The 20,240-nt window shown below is 43.0% G+C and overlaps 1 protein-coding gene across 3 annotated transcripts in view; it reads right to left on the bottom strand.

Moving 5' to 3' along the window:
* The window catches only part of ARMH3 (armadillo like helical domain containing 3), a 224,250-nt gene that overhangs the window by 181,334 nt on the left and 22,676 nt on the right, over nucleotides 1-20,240 (bottom strand). For all 3 annotated transcript variants that reach the window (XM_010356143.2, XM_030940827.1, XM_030940828.1), the window contains exons 3-8: nucleotides 16,467-16,523; nucleotides 16,210-16,356; nucleotides 12,212-12,319; nucleotides 7,268-7,360; nucleotides 5,790-5,864; nucleotides 5,587-5,673 (exon numbers count right to left, since the gene is read on the bottom strand). In XM_010356143.2, the coding sequence (XP_010354445.1) occupies nucleotides 5,587-5,673; nucleotides 5,790-5,864; nucleotides 7,268-7,360; nucleotides 12,212-12,319; nucleotides 16,210-16,356; nucleotides 16,467-16,523 (567 nt within the window). The remainder of the gene's footprint in view (nucleotides 1-5,586; nucleotides 5,674-5,789; nucleotides 5,865-7,267; nucleotides 7,361-12,211; nucleotides 12,320-16,209; nucleotides 16,357-16,466; nucleotides 16,524-20,240) is intronic.

Below are 20,240 nucleotides of genomic sequence, written 5' to 3'. Positions count from 1 at the left end.
AAAGCTCTTTAAGAAAAAGGGCAGTGTGGGAAGAAAAGGAATAACTTGCAATTAGACATAATAAACAATATGGTAATTTCTGAGAAATGTCATGCTCGAGGAAACAGTTGGGATCTGAGTCACTTCATCTCAGGAGACTTGGCCAGTCTAGAAAGCTAGGATCTTAATGTTGTGAAAATTTCTATTTTACCAGAGGCCGATTATTTAAACTATACCCTTGTTGTACTGATCACTTTTTAAAACTGGAGGAAATCTACTTTTCATCTATAAGACAAAATTACAAACTCTGTGAGTCTTCACAGTATCACTCTAATAGGGTCCTGCCTTTATTTGATTGCAGGTACACTTACTGTTTTCCATTGCTCTTCCCTAGACCTTTTTTGGGGGCTCTTTTGTCTTTTTAGATGAAATGATTAAAGTGGAACACATTACTTGAAGTGAGGAAGAACTACACATTTACTACATGGTATCTTTTCCATCACTTTTATTCCTTAAGTCCAACAACTTCTTCACTTTTTCTGTGCTTAGTTGGGTACCCAGCCTCGCTGTGCCTTGGTACCTTTCCGGAAAGGTTACAACTTACCCCACTGGTCATGAGATTGATTGTGCTGGTGGCTAGAATGCTATTCTCCCCAGCACACTCTCTCATTCTCCCCAGCACACTCTCTCATGCTAGTTTGCACAGAATTTCATCAGCTTTTGTTTTGCTATGTTTATCCGGAATTCTTCATGTTCCTGTCAAAAACCTTCCTACTCCATGATCATCAGGCTTTCTTAATGGTTTCTGGTGAATGATTTATACCAAAAGCTTCAAAGCCCAGATAAATTAGGCCCACCAGCTCGCCCTTGCCCGCTATATTAATTCTTCTGGGGGCTTCTGAAAGACTAGAGATGCATACTTCATTCCAGAAATATGATTCTCTCCAGTTCCTTGGCCATGTCCAATAGTTCAGGCTGACATTTCAGAGAGCCTTACTGAGTTGAGCCAGGATTCAGATCACAATCAGCAAAGCCAAGCCATTGCCTCAGAGTGGCCTGCATCCAGCAGAATGGTCCGAAAATATTCATTATTGATGATAGTGTGTTCCCATCACATATAACCCTCACCTCTCTTTAACTATCCTCAGCATTTTTCCACAGCTATTTTTCTTGCTGTTGTAATGAGGCCCCAGAGGCTATTACACATGACAGAGATCAAAATGGCTACCATGCCAGCCCCTCCAGATCATCAGTAAAACGGGTGTTGGGAATACATTTCATATTTATTAGGAGCTCTACCTACCATTCATCAGTTCCTCCAGGACAATGAAAGCAATCAGAAACTGGAATTTATAACACATTAACATTGCTCTGCATATTCTAGTCCCTCTTTAAGTATTCCTTTCTCAAAGCCTCCCCTTCTTCCATTATCTCTTCTTATAAGAATATGCTCCAGATTTTGTTACCCATCACTTTCAACCTGGCCAAATAAAGCCTAACTAGGAATCATATCAAAAATCACTAGGTGAAGATCCAGAAGCTCAAAAAAGAAAATTCTCTCTCCAGCTGGCCCAGTTCTCACAGTACCGCTATTTATTAAGTGAAGAAAGTCAGGTTGCCTCAGTGCAGCTCCTGACTTTTGGGTTCAGTAAAGTACTCCTAGTGCCCAGGACTCAGTGCCAAATGCTTCCTACTCCTCAAAAGCAATCTCCAATGAAGCCCTCAGTCTTCCTTGAGTGGTCCCCTTCCTTTTCTGTGTATTCTGCCTTTTTAAGGGAATCAAGTATATGTGCCAACCCAAGTATAAATCTCCGGGTTCTGCTCTTCTCTCAAAAACCTATAAATCTGCACCCTGATTAATTCAGGGGCAAAAAGAACTCCAGAACTCATATGAATAAGGCACTGTCTTCAATTTTTCATTAAAATCAGAAGGAGTTTCTATGCCAACAGTGATACTTACATAAGCAGACTGCATAAGGAGATGTGATATACAGTTATGTGCTGCATAAGGACATTTTGATCCATAATGGACTGCATATACTATGGTGGTCCCATGAGACTATAATGGAACTGAAAAATCCCTATAACCTAGTGACATTTTTAGCCTTTATCACATAGTGCAACACATTCATTACTCATGTATTTGTGGTGATAACGGTGTAAAGAAACCTACTGTGCGCTGCCAGTCATATAAAAGTATAGCACATACAGTTATCAGCCAGGCACGGTGGCTCACTCCTGTAATCCCAGCCCTTTGGGAGGCTGAAGTGGGCAGATCACTTGAGGTCAGGAGTTCGAGACCAGCCTAGGCAATATGGTGAACTCCATCTCTATCAAAAATACAAAAAGTTAGCTGGGCATGGTGGCACACACACATACAGTCATGCATAGTACCTACTACTTGATAATGACAATGATTGACTATGTTACTGGTTTATGTATTTACTATACTTTTTTTTCTTTTGAGATGGAGTTTTGCTCTTTCACCCAAGCTGGAGTGCAGTGGCGCGATCTCAGCTCACTGCAACCTCCACCTCCTGGGTTCAAGTGACTCTCGTGCATCAGCCTCCCAAGTAGCTGGGATTACAGGTGCACATCACCATGCCCAGCTAATTTTTGTATTTTTAGCAGAGATCGGGTTTCTCAAACTCCTGACCTCATGTGATCCACCCGCCTCAGCCTCCCCAAGTGCTGGGATTACAGGCATAAGCCACCATGCCCAGCCTATACTATACTTTTTATTGTTATTTTCTAGTGTATTCCTTCTACTTATTTAAAAAAAAAAGTTAACTGTAAAACAGCTAAAGGTGGGTCCTTGAGCAGGTATTCCAAAGGAAGGTATTATTATCATGTGTGTTATTTCCCTAAAGACCTTCCAAATGTGGAGGTGAAAGATATTGATCATCTGGACCCTGTGAGGTCAGGAGTTTGAGACCAGCCTGGTCTCAAATATGTCAAACATGTCATCTCAAACACGACAAAATATAGTACAATGTGTTTCTGTTTTAAGCTAAATGTTATTACAAGAGAGTTAAAAAGCTTTAAAAAATTTTTAAAGTTTATAAAGTAAAACAGTTACAGTAAGTTAATTTATTATGGAAGAAAGAAAAAATTTAATAAATTTAACGTAGCCTAAGTGTACAATGTTTATAAAGTCAATAGTTGGCCAGGCACAGTAGCTCACACCTGTAATCCTAGCATTTTGGGAGGCCAGTGGGGTGGATCACTTGAGGTCAGTCCAAGACCAGCCTGGCCAATACAGTAAAACCCTGTCTCTACTAAAAATACAAAAATTAGCCAAGCATTGTGGCAGGTGCCTGTAATCCCAGCTACTTAGGAGGCTGAGGCAGGACAATCACTTGAACCTGGGAGGCGGACACTGCAGTGAGCTGAGATCGCTCCACTGCATTACAGCCTAGGCAATAGACCAAGACTCTGTCTCAAAAAAAAAAAAGCCTATAGTAGTCTACAGTAATGTCCTAGGCCTTCACATTCACTCACCACTCACTCACTGACTCATCCAGAGCAATTTCCAGTCCTGCTAGCTCCATTCGTAGTAAGTGCCCTATTCAGGTGTATGATTTATAGTTTTTTTCATGCTTCATGAAGATCAACAACACTTTATATCTTTTATACCATACCTTTTCTGGGTTTAGGTTTTGTGTGTGTGTGTGTGTGTGTGTACTTTTGAGACAGGATCTGGCTTTGTCACCCAGGCTGGAGTGCAGGGGCGTGACCTCAGCTCACTGCAACCTCTACCTCCCTGGCTTAAGCCACCCTCCCACCTCAGCCTCCTGAGTAGCTGAGACTTCAGGTATGTGCCACCATGCCTGGCTAATTTTTGCATTTTTAAAAATATAGACGGGGTTTTGCCATGTTGGCCAGGCCAGTCTCGAACTCCTGGGCTCAAGCAATCCACCAGCCTTAGCCTCCCAAAGTGCTGGGATTACAGGCATGAGCTACCGTCCCCAGCCTTAAATTTTTTTGTTTTTTAAAGACAGGGTCTCACTCTGTTACCCAGACTGGAGTACAGTGGTGTAATCATGGCTCACTGTAGCCTCAAACTCCTGGGCTCAAGCAATTCTCCTGCTTCAGCATCTCAAGTAGCTGAGACTACAGACGCATACCACCACAACCAGTTAATTTAAAAAAAATTTTTTTTGTAGAGACAGTGTCTTACTATTTGAGTAAGATTGGTCTCAAATTCCTGGCCTCAAGCGATCCTCCCATCTCAGCCTCCCAAAGCACTAGGATTATAGGTGTGAATTACCATGCCCAGCCTAGATATGCTTAAATACATAAATAATTACTATTGTGTTATAATTGCCTACAGTATTCAATACTGTCATATGTATAGTCATATGCAATCCAGGTTTGTAGCCTAGGAGAAATAGGCTATACCATGTGGCATAGGTATGTAATAGGCAATACCATCTAAATTTGTATAAAGATGCTCTCTCATATTCACATGACAACAAAACTGCCTAATGACACATTTCTCAGAATGTATCCTTGTTAAAAGACACATGAGTATACAAAAATTAAATCTTTCTAAACAGATGCACTAGGTCAGTGGTTCTCAATCCTAGGCTAATCATCATACTCAACAGGGGAACTTAAAAATTCCCAGGTTCCTTCCTGTTCCCTCCACCTCCAAAAGACTGATTTACTGTGTCCAGAATAAGATCCAGAAATTTTTTCTTTTTTTTTTCCTTTTCTTTTTTTGAGACAACTTCTCACTCTGTCACCTAGGCTGGAGTGCAGTGGTGCGATCTGGGCTCACTACAAGCTCCAACTCCCAGGTTCATGCCATTCTCCTGCCTCAACCTCCCAAGTAGCTGGGACTACAGGCGCCCACCACCACGCCTAGCTAATTTTTCTGTATTTTTAGTAGAGACAGGGTTTCACGGTGTTAGCCAGGATGGTCTCGATCTCCTGACTTTGTGATCCGCCTGCCTCGGCCTCCCAAAGTGCTGGGATTACAGGTGTGAACCACTGCATCCGGCCACAATATTTTCTTTTTAAAAAGTTCTAAGCCAGGCGCAGTGGCTCACGCCTGTAATCCCAGCACTTTGGGAGGCCAAGATGGGCGGCTCACTTAACATTGGCAGTTTGAGACCAGATGACCAACATGGAGAAACCCCATCTCTACTAAAAATACAAAACTGGCCAGGCGTGGTGCCACATGCCTGTAATCCCAGCTACCTGGGAGACTGAGGCAGGAGAATTGCTTGAACCCGAGAGGCGGAGGTTTTGGTGAGCCAAGATCATGCCATTGCACTCTAGCCTGGGCAACAAGAGCGAAACTCCATCTCAAAAAAAAAAAAAAAAAGTTCTTAGGTGATTCTAATAAGCTGGGTATGGGAATCAGTACATCAGGGAGTACTTACTCACTTAATTAGAAGTTGCATCACAGGATTCCTTTAAACAACTAGATCCTCTGCTCCATGCATTTAATACAGGATTTTTAGAATCTGGATTATCAAAATTAATCAATATGCCATTTATCAAGAACATATCTTCTCTATTAAGCAAACTCCTTTAGGAGGGGCCACATTAAAGAGGATTATAGGAAGATAACGACTATCCACTAAGGAGCCCAGTTACCTCATATTTTCTATAGTTCACCAGCAAAGCCAAGAGGACGACAGCATCATACCCATGCTCCCTACGGCTTGGGGGATGGGAAAGTATCTGTAACAAGAACCAAAAATGCATGAGACTGCTAACTCCTGGTTCCTGGGAACACAGAGAAAACCTAAAGAGGTGGTTTACCCCAAAGACAGGAGGTAACAAGGGAACTGACCTACCTGTAAAATTGCTTCAAATATGCTGTTGATCATTACATACTCGAGAATAGTGTTCTGGCTGATGTTATCCGTCACCTGAATGTAATAAAAGGCTTTTTAAAGTCTGTACTGACGTATTCTGATATCTCATGTAAACTCCTCCCCTAGCATCTAAGAGAAACAGAAATATTAAAATATTGCTACTAGATAACTTAGCAGACCTTTCACAAGTGCCCCTTAAGTCATGAAAGCCTGAATAGACAGATATAAGGGTAGGAAATCAGCAAGTTAAAATTTCCTAAGTCTTTGAACTCCTCATTGTTTCTCTCATATCCTCACACATGCATTTGCTTAACAGTTTCTTGGGTTTCATTCCTCAAGTGCACAGGAAGAGGTTTATGAATGCAGAAGTCTTCAAGAGGTGGCAGGGAAAGGGACCCTCCTAAAGTAAATAATCAACACCCTACCCTCCTTCCACTAGAAAGTACAGGCAGCCTACAGTTATAAAATCAAAGCTACCTGAGCGCAGTGGCTCACGCCTATAATCCCAGCAATTAGGGAGGCTGAAGTGGGTGGATCACAAGGTCAGGAGTTCAAGACCAGCCTGGCCAACATGGTGAAACCCCATCTCTACTAAAAATACAAAAATTAGCCAGGCGTGGTTGTACCTGCCTGTAATCCCAGCTTCTTGGGAGGCTGAGGCAGGAGAATTGCTCACACCCGGGAGGCAGAGGTTGCAGTGAGCCGAGATCACGCCATTGCACTCTCCGGCCTGGGCGACAGAGCAAGACTCCACCTCAAAAAATAAATAAATAAAAGCCAAAACAAATAAAAATACTCAGAATCAGCCAGGCACAGTGGCTCACAGCTGTAATCCCAGCACTTTGGGAGGCCAAGGCAGGTGGATCACCTAAGGTCAGGAGTTTGAGCGGATGGATCACCTAAGGTCAGGAGTTCGAGATCAGGCTGGCCAACATGGCGAAACCCCATCTCTACTAAAAATACAGAAAAAAAACAAATTTGGTTGGACTTGGTGGCACATGCCTGTAATTCCAGCTACTTGGGAGGCTGAGGCAGAATTGCTTGAACCCAGGAGGCAGAGGTTGCAGTGAGCCGAGATCATGCCATTGCACTCCAGCCTGGGCAACAGAGCAAGACTCTGTCTCAAAAAAAAAAAAAAGGCTCAGAATCACAAGAACTGTTTCCAAATGAGACCTGATGAGGACAAGTCTGACAATCCAGAAGACAGTAGTTCTCCTGAAATGAAACTTCTAAAGTAAAATATCACATAGGCTGCAGGCTAAAAATGCCAGTAGTTGCTCCAAAAAGGAAGCAAAAGACCATGCAGCTAACTTCCTATACATCCAGACACAAGGGAGTGATGTAACACCCTCGTTGAGAATATTTTTTCTCTTTTTCCTTCTATCTGTGGGCTCAAGTATTCAAACAGGATTGCCCCTCCTGTCAATTAATACCCTTGACAAACATGGGTCACTTACAGTCACTAAGCAAAGGAGAAGTTTCAGACATAAACTCTTCAGACTTTCAGAACCTTCTGCACAAAGCAATGAATCCAAACTCTCCATCAAGTTCTGAGAAAGAGAACCAATAAGTATTAAACCATACCAGATAACACCGCACCTTTGTCTAACTCTGGATTACGTTATACAGGAGTAATGTGAATAACACACAATGAAGCAAACATATCATTTCCTTAGGCCTAGGCCTTACAAGATTAGATAAAGAAAAGGAGAACTTTTTCTCAGGCTGGGGTTGCTAAGAAAGAAAAATAGGAACATTTCAAAATCTAGCTTTAGTGAGAAAAATGCTTTAGAACAATTGCACAAGACAGTAAAGAAGTCACTGTTCTACTAAACGAATGAATGTTTGCAGTCTGCCATCCCCATACAAACCTTTAGATTACAATGAAGCAAATAAAAAAAGGGGAACCTAATGGTTAAATAACTGTATATGTTTTTTTTTTTTTTTTTTTTTTTTTTGAGACAGAGTTTCACTCTCTCAGCCAGGCTGGAGGCAAGGCATGTTCATAGCACACTGCAACCTCAAACTCCTGGGATCAAGCTATCCTCCCACCTCAGCCACCCAAATAGCTAGGACCACAGATGTGCGCCACCACACCTGGGTATTTTTTTTCTTTTTCTTTATAGAGACAAGGTCTCACCATGTTGCCCAAGGTGGTCTCAAACTCCTGGGCTCAAGTGATCCTCCTGCTTCAGCCTCCCAAAGGGTTGGCATTGCAGGTGTGAACCACTATGCCTGGCAAGTTTCATTATTTGGTAAAGAAAGCATAACATTTGATTCAGACACACTGAATAAATGAAAAAGAAACAGTATCATTACAGGCTATCACTAGCCATATACACTATCCAACAAAGCTAACTTGTGTCCATCGTGGTCTCCACTTGGCAATGCAACTGGAATTTATCACTTGCACTAAAAGCCAGCTGACAGACCCAAACTAATCAAAAGATGAAACGCTTATATACTACAATAAAGGGAAGATGAAAAGAAATATTCTACATTAAATGAGGGAGGACAATGGATGGAGAATAAGGATCTAAGCGTGCTGGAAGGCCAAGGTAAGCTGCTTCAGTTCAATTCAATAAATATGTGAGCATCTACTCTGTGCTGAATATTGTGCCTTAAAAGAATATAGGTACTAAGACCATGACCCTTGCTCTCAAGGTGCTTTTAGTCTAATGGGAGAGAAAAACAAGCCAACAGTTTCAATTCAGTGGTTACTATGACCAAAATATACATAGAGGAATGGAATTTGCTCTAAAGTCACCTATTCCAGGACCCCTTGGGAGTGAGTTATATTTTGAAAATTCAATAGGAATTGGGGAGGAAAGGAATTCCAGACAGGTACTAGCATCATCAAAGACACATAAGGAAAGAAATGGCCCCAGTGTGGGGCTGGAATAAAAGTAGTTTGGTTTTAAGGGAGTATAAAGAATGACGCACAGTGGTGAGATATAAGACTGGTCGGTGAAACCCCATCTCTACTAAAAATACAAAAAAAAATTAGCCAGGCGTGGTGGCGGGCGCCTGTAGTCCGAGCTTCTCGGGAGGCTGAGGCAGGAGAATGGCGTGAACCCGAGAGGGGGCGGAGCTTGCAGTAAGCGGAGATCACACCACTGCACTCCAGCCTGAGCGACAGAGTGAGACTCCGTCTCAAAAAAAATAAAAAAGACTGGAGAAGTAAATATGGTGCAGATTATGAAAGTTTTATAAGTCTAACTAGGGAGTTTGGTCTTCACCCTGTTAGTGACAGGAGACTAAGAAAGGATTTTAAGCAGGAAAGATGAGTGTAAGATATACACACTAATGCCACACAGTTGTGGTGTCAGTGTGGATGATGGATTTAAAGATGGTAAGCTTGAAACGATGAAGACTAATAAGGACTAATTATCAATTTCCTGAGACAGTTGCCATGTCTTATTTGCCTCTTGCATCCTCAGTGCCTACCACAGTACCTGGCATATAGGGGCCCAACAAATATTTGTCAAAAGAATGAATGGGCCAGGCACAGTGGCTCACACCTGTAATCCCAGCACTTTGGGAGGCCAAGGTGGGCAGATCACCTGAGGTCAGGAGTTCGAGACCAGCCTGGCCAACATGGTGAAACCCTGTCTCTACTACAAATACAAAAATTAGCTGGGTGTGGTGATGCATGCCTGTAATCGCAGCTACTGAGGTGGCTGAAGCAAGAGAATCACTTGAACCTGGGACAGAGAGGTTGCAGTGAGCCGGGATTGCACCAATGGACTCCAGCCTAGGTGACAGAGTGAGACTCCGTCTCAAAAAAACAAAAAAGAACGAGTGAAGACATCACAGTAATAGTTCTGGTGAGAGAAAGAATAACAGAGATGGTGGGAACAGAAGAAGACAAGTATGAGGAATATGAACTGAGGTAAAATTAGCTGAACTTGGTGATCATCTGGAGATAAAAGATGAGGGGACTTCTCATCTTTTATCTCCAGATGATCACCAAGTTCAGCTTGGGGCCTGTGAAGACAGCTGCCCCCATTCTGAAAGGGAATGAATGAGGAAGAAGAGATGCAGGAGAAACAGTGAGCTCCATTTTGGATATATCAAGCAAGAAGTACTTACGGGATGTGTCAGTGAGTACATTCAGCAAGTACCTGCAGAGTATACAACTCTGAGATCATGAAAAGAAGTTAAGACTAAAGACAGAGACTTAGCAGTCACCAACATACAAGCAGTAGTTAGAACTATGAGAATGAGGAGCTATCTGGGATTTTACCACGACATATATATGAACTGTAAAAGGCCAGAATTTAAAAATACCTCTAAGTATTAAACCTTTGTATATTCATAATTATATATTAATAACTTTTTTGTAACCTAATCATTATAAGGATTCTCTGGTATACAGATTTATTCTAAATTTAGTGAGTGACAGAAGACTGTTCTTCAAAGTTCAAACAACATTTATACAATATAGTGTCCAGGGTGGGCACGGTGGCTCACGCCTGTAATCCCAGCACTTTGGGAGGCCGAGACGGGTGGATCTTGAGGTCAGGAGATCGAGACCATCCTGGCTAACACGGTGAAACCCCGTCTCTACTAAAAAATACAAAAAAACTAGCCGGGCGAGGTGGCGGGCACCTGTAGTCCCAGCTACTCGGGAGGCTGAGGCAGGAGAATGGTGTAAACCCGGGAGGCGGAGTTTGCAGTGAGCTGAGATCCGCCCACTGTACTCCAGCCTGGGCGACAGAGCGAGACTCCATCTCAAAAAAAAAAAAAAAAAAAGAACTCTTATAACTCAACAATAAAAGACACCCCAATCTAGAAATGGGCAAAGGATATGAAAGACATTTTTCCAAAAAAAAGTAAAGACAGACAAAAACAACTGTTGACATAAGGTAGAGAAACTTGAACCCTCATACATTGCTAGTGAAATTGTAAAACGGAACAGCCACTATGGAAAAATGGTTTGATAGTTCCTAAAATGTCAAGTACAGAGTTACCATGTGACCCAGCAATCCTACATCTAGGTATATGCCCAAGAGAATTCAAAACGTATGTGTGGCCTGAGTGCAGTGGGTCATGCTTATAATTTCAGCACTTTGGAAGGCTGAGGCAGGAGGATGACTTGAGGCCAGGAGTTCAAGACCAGCTGGGGCAACACAGCAAGACCTCATCTCACAAATAAATAAGAGCACACATCCATATAGAAACTTATACATGAACGTTCATAGCAGCATTATTCCTAATAGCCAAAATGTTGAAAGGACCCAAATATCTATCAACTGAGGAATGGATAGACAAAACATAGTGAGTATCTCCATCCAAAGGAATATTATTAGGCAATAAAAAGGAATGAAATACTGATACATCCTCTAATATGGATAAGCCACAAAAGCATTATGTGAAGTAAATGCCAGACTCAAAAGGCCACATATGATATGACTCCATTTATATGAGGTGTCCAGAATAGCTAAACCCATTGAGACATAAAGCAGATTAATGCTTGCGAAGGGTTGAGAAGAGTGGAGAATTGGGAAATGACTGCTAATGGGTACAGGTTTTCTTTCTAGGGTGATGAAAATGTTCTGAAATTAATAGTGATGATAATTGTAGAATTCTGTGAATATACTAAAATCCACTGGATTGTACACTTTATTTATTTTCTTCTTTTTGAGACAGGGTCTTGCTCTCTTGCCCAGGCTGGAGGGCAGTGGCATGATCTCGACTCACTGCAACCTCTACCTCCCAGGTTCAAGCAATCCTACCACTTCAGCCTCCCCCAACTAGCTGGGACTTACAGGCACGTGCCACCATACCCAGCTAATTTCTGTATTTTTTGTAAAGACTACGTTTTGCCATGTTGCCCACACTGTTCTCAAACTCCTGAGCTCAAGTGATCCGCCTGCCCTGGCCTCCCAAAGCACTTGGATTACAGGCATGAGCCATGGTGCCTGGTCAGACTGTACAATCTAAAAGGGTGGATGTATCCTATATGAATTTTAAGGCTGTTATTTTAAAAAGATAGTGTCAAACAACAGAAATAAAAATTCTGATAAAATCAAAGTAATTGTGTTAAATAAGCTTAAAGTTTAGAATTCAAGTTAGCCTTATATGTCAATTTGTTATATTTTATTTAAATTCATAAATGTTCTTAAGAATGTATGATCATATGATGATACGAGTAACAAAATAAACTATTCAGTCTTTATCCTGCAGAGAAAGAATACCTCCATTCAAATTTGAATTGAAAATTTTCCTTTATTCAGACAAAGCAAATCTGTTAAATAAAAATATCCAAATGCAAGGCCAAATTCAATCACCTGTGTCTTTCTGAGTCTAAATCTTTGAGTACATTTGTCTGTTGACAGTGTCCATGAACAGCTGTCAGAAGCTGCCATCCATAGGCACATCTGCAGCTTATGCCTCACCTTCATGCACAGCTCCGCCTTGTCAAAGCCCATCAGCATGTTGATAATGTCAAACCCAGAGGTAGACTTATTCTTTTGATGGACTCCTCGAATGAGTGCGCACAGGGTCTGCAGAAATGAGACAAAGAATTCTTTCTGGAGAGGAAGTCTCAAAACTAGAAGGACACTGGGTCTGTAGACTCACATTGCAGCCTCATCCTTACACAGCTGACACTCAATACATTCAATTTCTCTGAGCTCTGAGCTCCAAAACACGGTCTGAGTTTTTGTGGGGTTTTCTGTTTGGTTCGGGTTTTTTTTTTTTTTTTTTTTTTTTTTTTTTGAGACAAGGCCTCACTCTTCACCGAGGCTGTAGTGCAGTGGCAAAATCACAGCTCACTATACCCTTGACCTCCTGGGCTCAGGTGATCCTCCCACCTCAGCCTTCCAAGTAGCTGAGATAACAGGTGTGCTCCACCACACCCAGTTAATTTTTTTATTTTTTGTAGAAACAGGGTCTCACCATATTGCCCAGACTGGTCTCCAACACCGGGGCTCCAGTGATCCTCCTGCCTCAGCTTCCCAAAGTTCTGGAATTAGAAATGTGAGCCACTGCGCCCAGCCCAGTCTGAGTCTCAACATGTGCAAAATCCAGCAAACAAAAAAGGAACAGTAACTGAGACTACTGTCATCCTCATTTTTGTCATCTTGTTTTTAAAAATTATAAGGCAGACAGGGAGGTGATATTCAAAGATTAAAAATAGTTCTTGAGGCCGGGCGCAGTGGCTCAAGCCTGTAATCCCAGCACTTTGGGAGGCCGAGACGGGCGGATCACGAGGTCAGGAGTTCGAGACCATCCTGGCTAACACGGTGAAACCCTGTCTCTACTAAAAATACAAAAAAAGCTAGCCGGGCGAGGTGGCTGGCGCCTGTAGTCCCAGCTACTTGGGAGGCTGAGGCAGGAGAATGGCGTAAACCCGGGAGGCGGAGCTTGCAGTGAGCTGAGATCCGGCCACTGCACTCCAGCCCGGGCGACAGAGCGAGACTCCGTCTCAAAAAAAAAAAAAAAAAAATAGTTCTTGAGGCCGGGCGCGGTGGCTCAAGCCTGTAATCCCAGCACTTTGGGAGGCCGAGACGGGCGGATCACGAGGTCAAGAGATGGAGACCATCCTGGCTAACACGGTGAAACCCCGTCTCTACTAAAAAAATACAAAAAATTAGCCGGGCGAGGTAGCGGGCACCTGTAGTCCCAGCCACTAGGGAGGCTGAGGCAGGAGAATGGTGCAAACCCGGGAGGCGGAGCTTGCAGTGAGCTGAGATCCGGCCACTGCACTCCAGCCTGGGTGACAGAGCAAGACTCCGTCTCAAAAAATAAAAATAAAAAATAGTTCTTGAGTTCAATCATGGGATTGGTGGAGTTTTCCTTTATTTAAAATTAATTTTGGGGCTGGACGCAGTGGCTCACGCCTATAATCCCAACACTTTGGGAGGCTGAGGCAAGTGGATCACCTGAGGTCAGGAGTTCGAGACCAACCTGGCCAACATGGTGAAACCCAGTCTCTGTTAAAAATACAAAAAATTAGCCAAATGCGGAGGCACATGCCTGTAATCCCAGCTACTTGGGAGGCTGAGACAGGAGAATTGCTTGAACCCAGGAGACGGATGTTGCAGTGAGCCAAGATCGCTCTATTGCACTCCAGCCTGGGCAACAAGAGTGAAACTCCGTCTCAAAAATAATAACAGGCCGGGCATGGTGGCTCAAGCCTGTAAGCCCAGCACTTTGGGAGGCCGAGATGGGCGGATCACGAGGTCAGGAGATCGAGACCATCCTGGCTAACATGGTGAAACCCCGTCTCTACTAAAAAGACACACACACAAAAAAACTAGCCGGGCGAGGTGGTGGGCGCCTGTGGTCCCAGCTATTTGGGAGGCTGAGGCAGAAGAATGGCATAAACCCGGGAGGCGGAGCTTGCAGTTTGCTGAGATCCGGCCACTGCACTCCAGCCTGGGTGACAGAGCGAGACTCCGTCTCAAAAAAAAAATAATAATAATAATAATAATTTTTTGGCATTTATATTACAGTTTAACAGGTTTTTGTTTTGTTTTGTTTTTGAGACTGAGTCTTACTCTGTCACCCAGGCTGGAGTGCAGTGGTGCAAGTGATCCTGGCTCACTGCAACCTCCACCTCCTGGGTTCAAGTGATTCTCATGCCTCAGTTTCCCTAGTAGCTGGGGTCACAGATATTCACCACCACGCCCAGCTAATTTTTGTAGTTTTTTAATAGAGACAGGGTTTCACTATGTTGGCCAGGCTGGTCTTGAACTCCTGACCTCAAGTGATCCGCCCTCCTCAGCCTCCCAAAGTGTTGGGATTACAGGCGTGAGCCACCACGCCTAGCTGACAGTTTTTATAATTATTTTTAATAACTACAACAGTTAAGTCCCTATATAATAGCCAATTGCTTCAAATCTTAAAATCTTCATAATCCTCATCCACTACTTACTAGCTGTGAGAACCTAGACACACACATTAGTTAACTTTCCAGTGGCTCAGTTTTCTCATCTGTAAAGTAGGAATGATAATAATAGCATCCATCTTGTAGGAGCATTATGAGGCCTACGTGAAATAATACCGTAAAGTATTAGTCCCTGGAACTTTGGTAGAGCTCAGTAAGTATTAGCTATTATAACAATGTTCAATATTTTATGGGTCACTAAGTGGCTTAATGTCAACTTATTTCCACTGAAATAAAACAGTTTACAATTCAAGCCCACACAACGAGCACTGCAATTATGTAATTACTGGAAGTACAACTTCCAACTTTCATTGAGCCCCTACACTACAACTTAAAATGTGGAACTTACTGTGCCAAAGGTTAACGAAGCTATAGAATAAACATGGTCCATCTTTCTGGGACATCAACTCAAGCGGTAATTGTTATTGCTATTCTACAGATGAGCAAACTGGGGCTTGCAAATTGATCTAACTTGTAAGTTAGAAACTTAAACCCAATCTCTCACAAGTTCCAATAAACTTATTTAACCCATCATGGATTCTTCATATTCTAAACCTGTCAATCACTGTCCTAAGTACTCTCAATCTAGGCTATACTAAACTTACTAGACTAAATTTTAGAAACTTTGTCACCATTCATTCAGTAAGAACCTACTTCTAGAGTACTATTTGCTAAGCACTGCTCTCCCTGCACAAGGAACATTCTACTCACTGGAAACAAACTACTGAATGAAACTCTCAAAGTCTCTTCCCTCAAGAAGTCTGTAGTATATCTCCATCACCCAGCCCAAGGCCTGGCACATAACATTATTCAAGAAATAGTTGTTGAATTAATCTTATGATTATCACTTAACATAAAGAACAGTTTCCAGAACCCTTTCAAAATCTTTTTTTTTTTTTTTTTTTTGAGATGGAGTCTCGCTCTGTTGCCCAGGCTGGGGTGCAGGGCACAATCTCGGCTCACTGCAACCTTCGCCTCCTGGGTTCAAGTGATTCTCCTGCCTCAATCTCCTCAATAGCTGGGATTACAGGCACCCACCACCATGCCCGGCTAATTTTTTTATTTCTAATAGAGGTGGAGTTTCACCATGTTGGCCAGGCTGGTCTCGAACTCCTGACCTCAGGTAAACCCGTCTCAGCCCCACAAAATGCTGGGATTATAGGCGTGAGCCACCATGCCCAGCCGTCTTCTGATTTTTGATAAAGACTAATCATACTTGCCTCAGCTTCCTCTCTATTTCTTCCCTTTCTCAAGCAAAAAAAAAGAATTCTAACAATCTACTTTAGCATTAGATCACATTATACAAATGGATAAGATTATTCCTAAGTGTCAATTTGTATAAATAGATGGCTAAACAAATATGGCATAAATATTTGGTAACTTAGAGAAATAAGAAAGAAAACCTCATACCTCAGAGCAACTCTAGGTTCCTCAGTTCCAACAGATGTGTTACAATTCCTTTCTCCTGTTAAACAAGACTTCCCCAGTCTCCCAGCCTTGTACCTGCAATGCATTGACAACTCGAATTGGATGCTCCTCTCCCAGAGCCTGGATGCAGTGTTGGAATAGACAATTAATATTGTCCTTGATCTTCATCAACTCCTCACCATCAAGAGATTCCAGCTTGCCTTCTAGGTACTCTAAATTCACCTGCCAAGGAAACAAATAAGGGGCAGAATGCATTTTTAGCATAGTGCCTAGAACACATGAGAAGGCAATTTTAGTTACCAGGAAATTCCACAGATGCCACCAACTCTTACCTTCATGAGAAAGAGCTCCTCCCAAAACCGAGGACTGCACTTACTGGGGTCCTCTGTCTGAAACCAGAAGATAAGCACATTCGGCCTTCCCAGCTAACACCAAAAGCATTAAGAATACTATATATAGTCAACCTTAGTTTTCAAAATTAACTTTGAAAATTCTTGGTCATTCTAAACTGCTAGAAGGGGAAAAAGAAGAAGAATATCTCTTCATGTTTTCTTTCCCAAGTGGAAAACTCTGTGCATGGATATATATTCTCTGCACCAAAAGTTAAATAATAGCTCAAAGAACTTCCCTAAAATATTTATCTTCTAGCAAGAAATGAACATAAACATCAGAATAAGTTAGTCACATCACAACATGTCTCCCGTGCATTGGTACAGTGTTGTTTTCAAAACTATTCACATATGTGAAATACAATCCAGTGAGCCAGGAAGGATAGATATTATCACCGTCCTCCCATTTTAGGAAAAGAGTCCACAAAGTTAAGTGACTTACACAAGTGCAGGAGCCAGAATTCAGATCACTTCAGTAATCCTGCGGTGGTTTTTACAGCATGCTGTGTTGACTGCTTCTACTTGCCCTTCATACGCATTTAGTCTTGTGTACAGAGCTTTTAATGTGTTCTAAATTTCTTAATTTAAATTGATCCAAAGAGTAAGCAAAATTATCGTGCTAAAATCCAAAATTTCCTAGCAATAATTTTCAAACAAATTCTAGGAAGTCAGAGGCGGCTGGTTAATGGGTAAAATAAGAAAAAGAGAACCTCGGCCAGGCGCGGTGGCTCACGCCTGTAATTCCAGCACTTTGGGAGGCTGAGGTGGGCTGACCACGAGGTCACAAGATCAAGACCAACCTGGTTAACATGATGAAATCCCATCTCTCCTAAAAATACAAAAAATTAGCCGGGCATGGTGGTGGATGCCTGTAGTCCCAGCTACTTGGGAGGCTGAGGCAGGAGAATGGCGTGAATCCAGGAGGCGGAGCTTGCAGTGAGCCGAGATTGTACTGCTGCACTCCAGCCTGGACAACAGAGCGAGACACCATCTCAAAAAAAAAAAAAAGAAAAGAAAAGGAGAACCCCTACTTTAAAGAAAGGAGAATGACATAAAATAAGCAGGTCAGGCCAGGCGCGGTGGCTCAAGCCTGTAATCCCAGCACTTTGGGAGGCCAAGACGGGCGGATCACGAGGTCAGGAGATCGAGACCATCCTGGCTAACATGGTGAAACCCCGTCTCTACTAAAAATAAAAAAACTAGCCGGGCGAGGTGGCGGGCGCCTGTAGTCCCAGCTACCAGGGAGGCTGAGACAGGAGAATGGCGTAAACCCAGGAGGCAGAGCTTGCAGTGAGCTGAGATCCGGCCACTGCACTCCAGTCCGGGCGACAGAGCCAGACTCCGCCTCAAAAAAAAAAAAAAAAAAAGCAGGTCAATAGCTCACTACCACCTTATTTTCAGTGGACCTTTTTTTTTTTTTTTTTTTTTGAGACAGAGTCGCGCTCTGTCGCCCAGGCTGGAGTGCAGTGGCGCAATCTCCACTCACTGCGACCTCCACCTCCCAGGTTCACACCATTCTCCTGCCTCAGCCTCTCAAGTAGCTGGGACTACAGGCGCCCGCCACCACACTTGGCTAATTTTTTTGTATTTTTAGTAGAGCGAGAGGCAGTCTCAAAAAAGAAACAAAACAAAACCAGCAGCACTTTGGGAGGCCGAGGCAGGGGGATCATCTGTCGGAGTTCAAGACCAGCCTGACTAACATGGAGTAACCCCATCTGTACTCAAAATACAAAATTAGCCAGGCATGGTGGTACATGCCTGTAATCCCAGCTACTCGGGAGGCTGAGGCAGGAGAATCGCTTGAACCCAGGAGGCAGAGGGTGCGGAAAGCCGAGATCACGCCATTGCACTCCACCCTGGGCAACAAGAGCAAAACTCCATCTCAAAAACAAAAATAAATAAATAAATAATAAAAATAAATAAGTAAATAGGCCAGGCACAGTGGCTCATGCCTGTAATATCAACACTTTGTAGGGCTGAGGCAGGTGGGTCACCTGAGGTCAAGAGTTCAAGACCAACCTGGCCAACATGGTGAAACCCCATCTCTGCTAAAAATACAAAACTGGCTGGGCACAGTGGCTCACACCTGTAATCGCACCACTTTGGGAGGCCGAGGCCGAGACGGCCGGATCACGAGGTTAGGAGATTGAGGCCATCCTGGCTAACACAGTGAAATAAAAAACACAAAAAATTAGCCAGGTGTGGTGGCAGGTGCCACCATTAGTCCCAGCTATTCAGGAGGCAGGAGAATTGCTTGAATCCGGGAGGTGGAGGTTGCAGTGAGCCATGATCATGCCACTGCACTCCAGCCTGGGCAACAGAGCGAGAGGCAGTCTCAAAAAAGAAACAAAACAAAACAAAAATTAGCCAGGCATGGTGGCATGCGCCTGTAATCCCAATTACTTGGGAGGCTAAGGCAGGAAAACTGCTTGAACCCAGGAGGTGGAAGCTGCAGTGAGCCAAGATCATGCCACTGCTCTCCAGCCTGGGCAACAGAGCAAGACACCATCTCAAAATAAATGAATAAATAATTGATTAATTAATTAAAATAAAACAGCATAAAATTACTACCAGTAACTAATGTCATCAGTAGTTAAGTCCTGATCTAATAATAAAATATTAATAATCTCTTCTGGATTTTGTTTTCCTTTTTTTTGAGATGGAGTCTTGCTCTGTCACCCAGGCTGGAGTGCAATGGCATGATCTCAGCTCACTGCAACCTCTGCCTCCTGGGTGCAAGCAATTCTCCTGCCTCAGACTCACATAAATAGCTGGGATTACAGGCATGTATCACCACACCCAGCTAATTTTTGCATTTTTAGTAGAGATGGGGTTTCACCATCTTGGCCAGGCTGGTCTCAAACACCTGACCTCATGTGATCTGCCCCCCTTGGCCTCTCAAACTGCTGGGATTACAGGTGTGAGTCACCACACCTAGCTTCTTCTGGATTTTTAATTGAGAATGGCATAAAGAAGCAGTTATCTCTGGCCGCCTCACAACGTCCTCATTTAGTGAATTCTTTTTTAAAAATTAATTATTGGTCCAAAATAAATAAATAAATAAAATATTATTTATTTACTTATTTTAGAGACAAGTTCTCACTCTGTCACCCAGGCTGGGTGCAATGGTGCAATTATAACTAGCTGCTGCCTTGAACTCCTGTGCTCAAGGGATCCTCTCACCTCAGCCTCCTATAGTAGCTAGGAGTAGCTGGTACTAGCTGGAACTACAGATGCATACTACTACACCCACCTAATTTTGTTGTTAGAGATGGGGGTCTCGATATGTTGCCAGAGATGGTCTCAAACTCCTGACCTCAAGCAATCCATGCACCTCAGCCTCCCAGAATAGCTGGGACTACAGGTGTGAGCTACCACACCCAGCCACTTAATGGATTCTATCTATCACTTTCTCTCAAGTCCTGCTTCCTAGCAGGGGTCACAGTTTGACCCTAACACTTCTATAATATCATTGTATTGTCTACAAATGAAACTCAGGGAATTCATGGAACTAGCACTTCCTATCCCCAAAGCTCACTAAATCAGGAGTTATATACACCCAGCTTGCATAACAAAGAAAGAATCCTTTTTTTTTTTTTTTTTTTTTTGAGACGAGTCTCACTCCGTCGACCAGGCTGGAGTGCAGTGGCCCGATCTCGGCTCACTGCAACCTCCGCCTCCCGTGTTCATGCCATTCTCCTGCCTTAGCCTCCCCAG

Source organism: Rhinopithecus roxellana, chromosome 11 (genome assembly GCF_007565055.1).
Source record: "Rhinopithecus roxellana isolate Shanxi Qingling chromosome 11, ASM756505v1, whole genome shotgun sequence".
NCBI classification, from domain to species: Eukaryota; Metazoa; Chordata; class Mammalia; order Primates; family Cercopithecidae; genus Rhinopithecus; species Rhinopithecus roxellana.
Note: the sequence above shows the minus strand (reverse complement) of the source record. Positions and strands in the feature narration are given on the sequence as shown.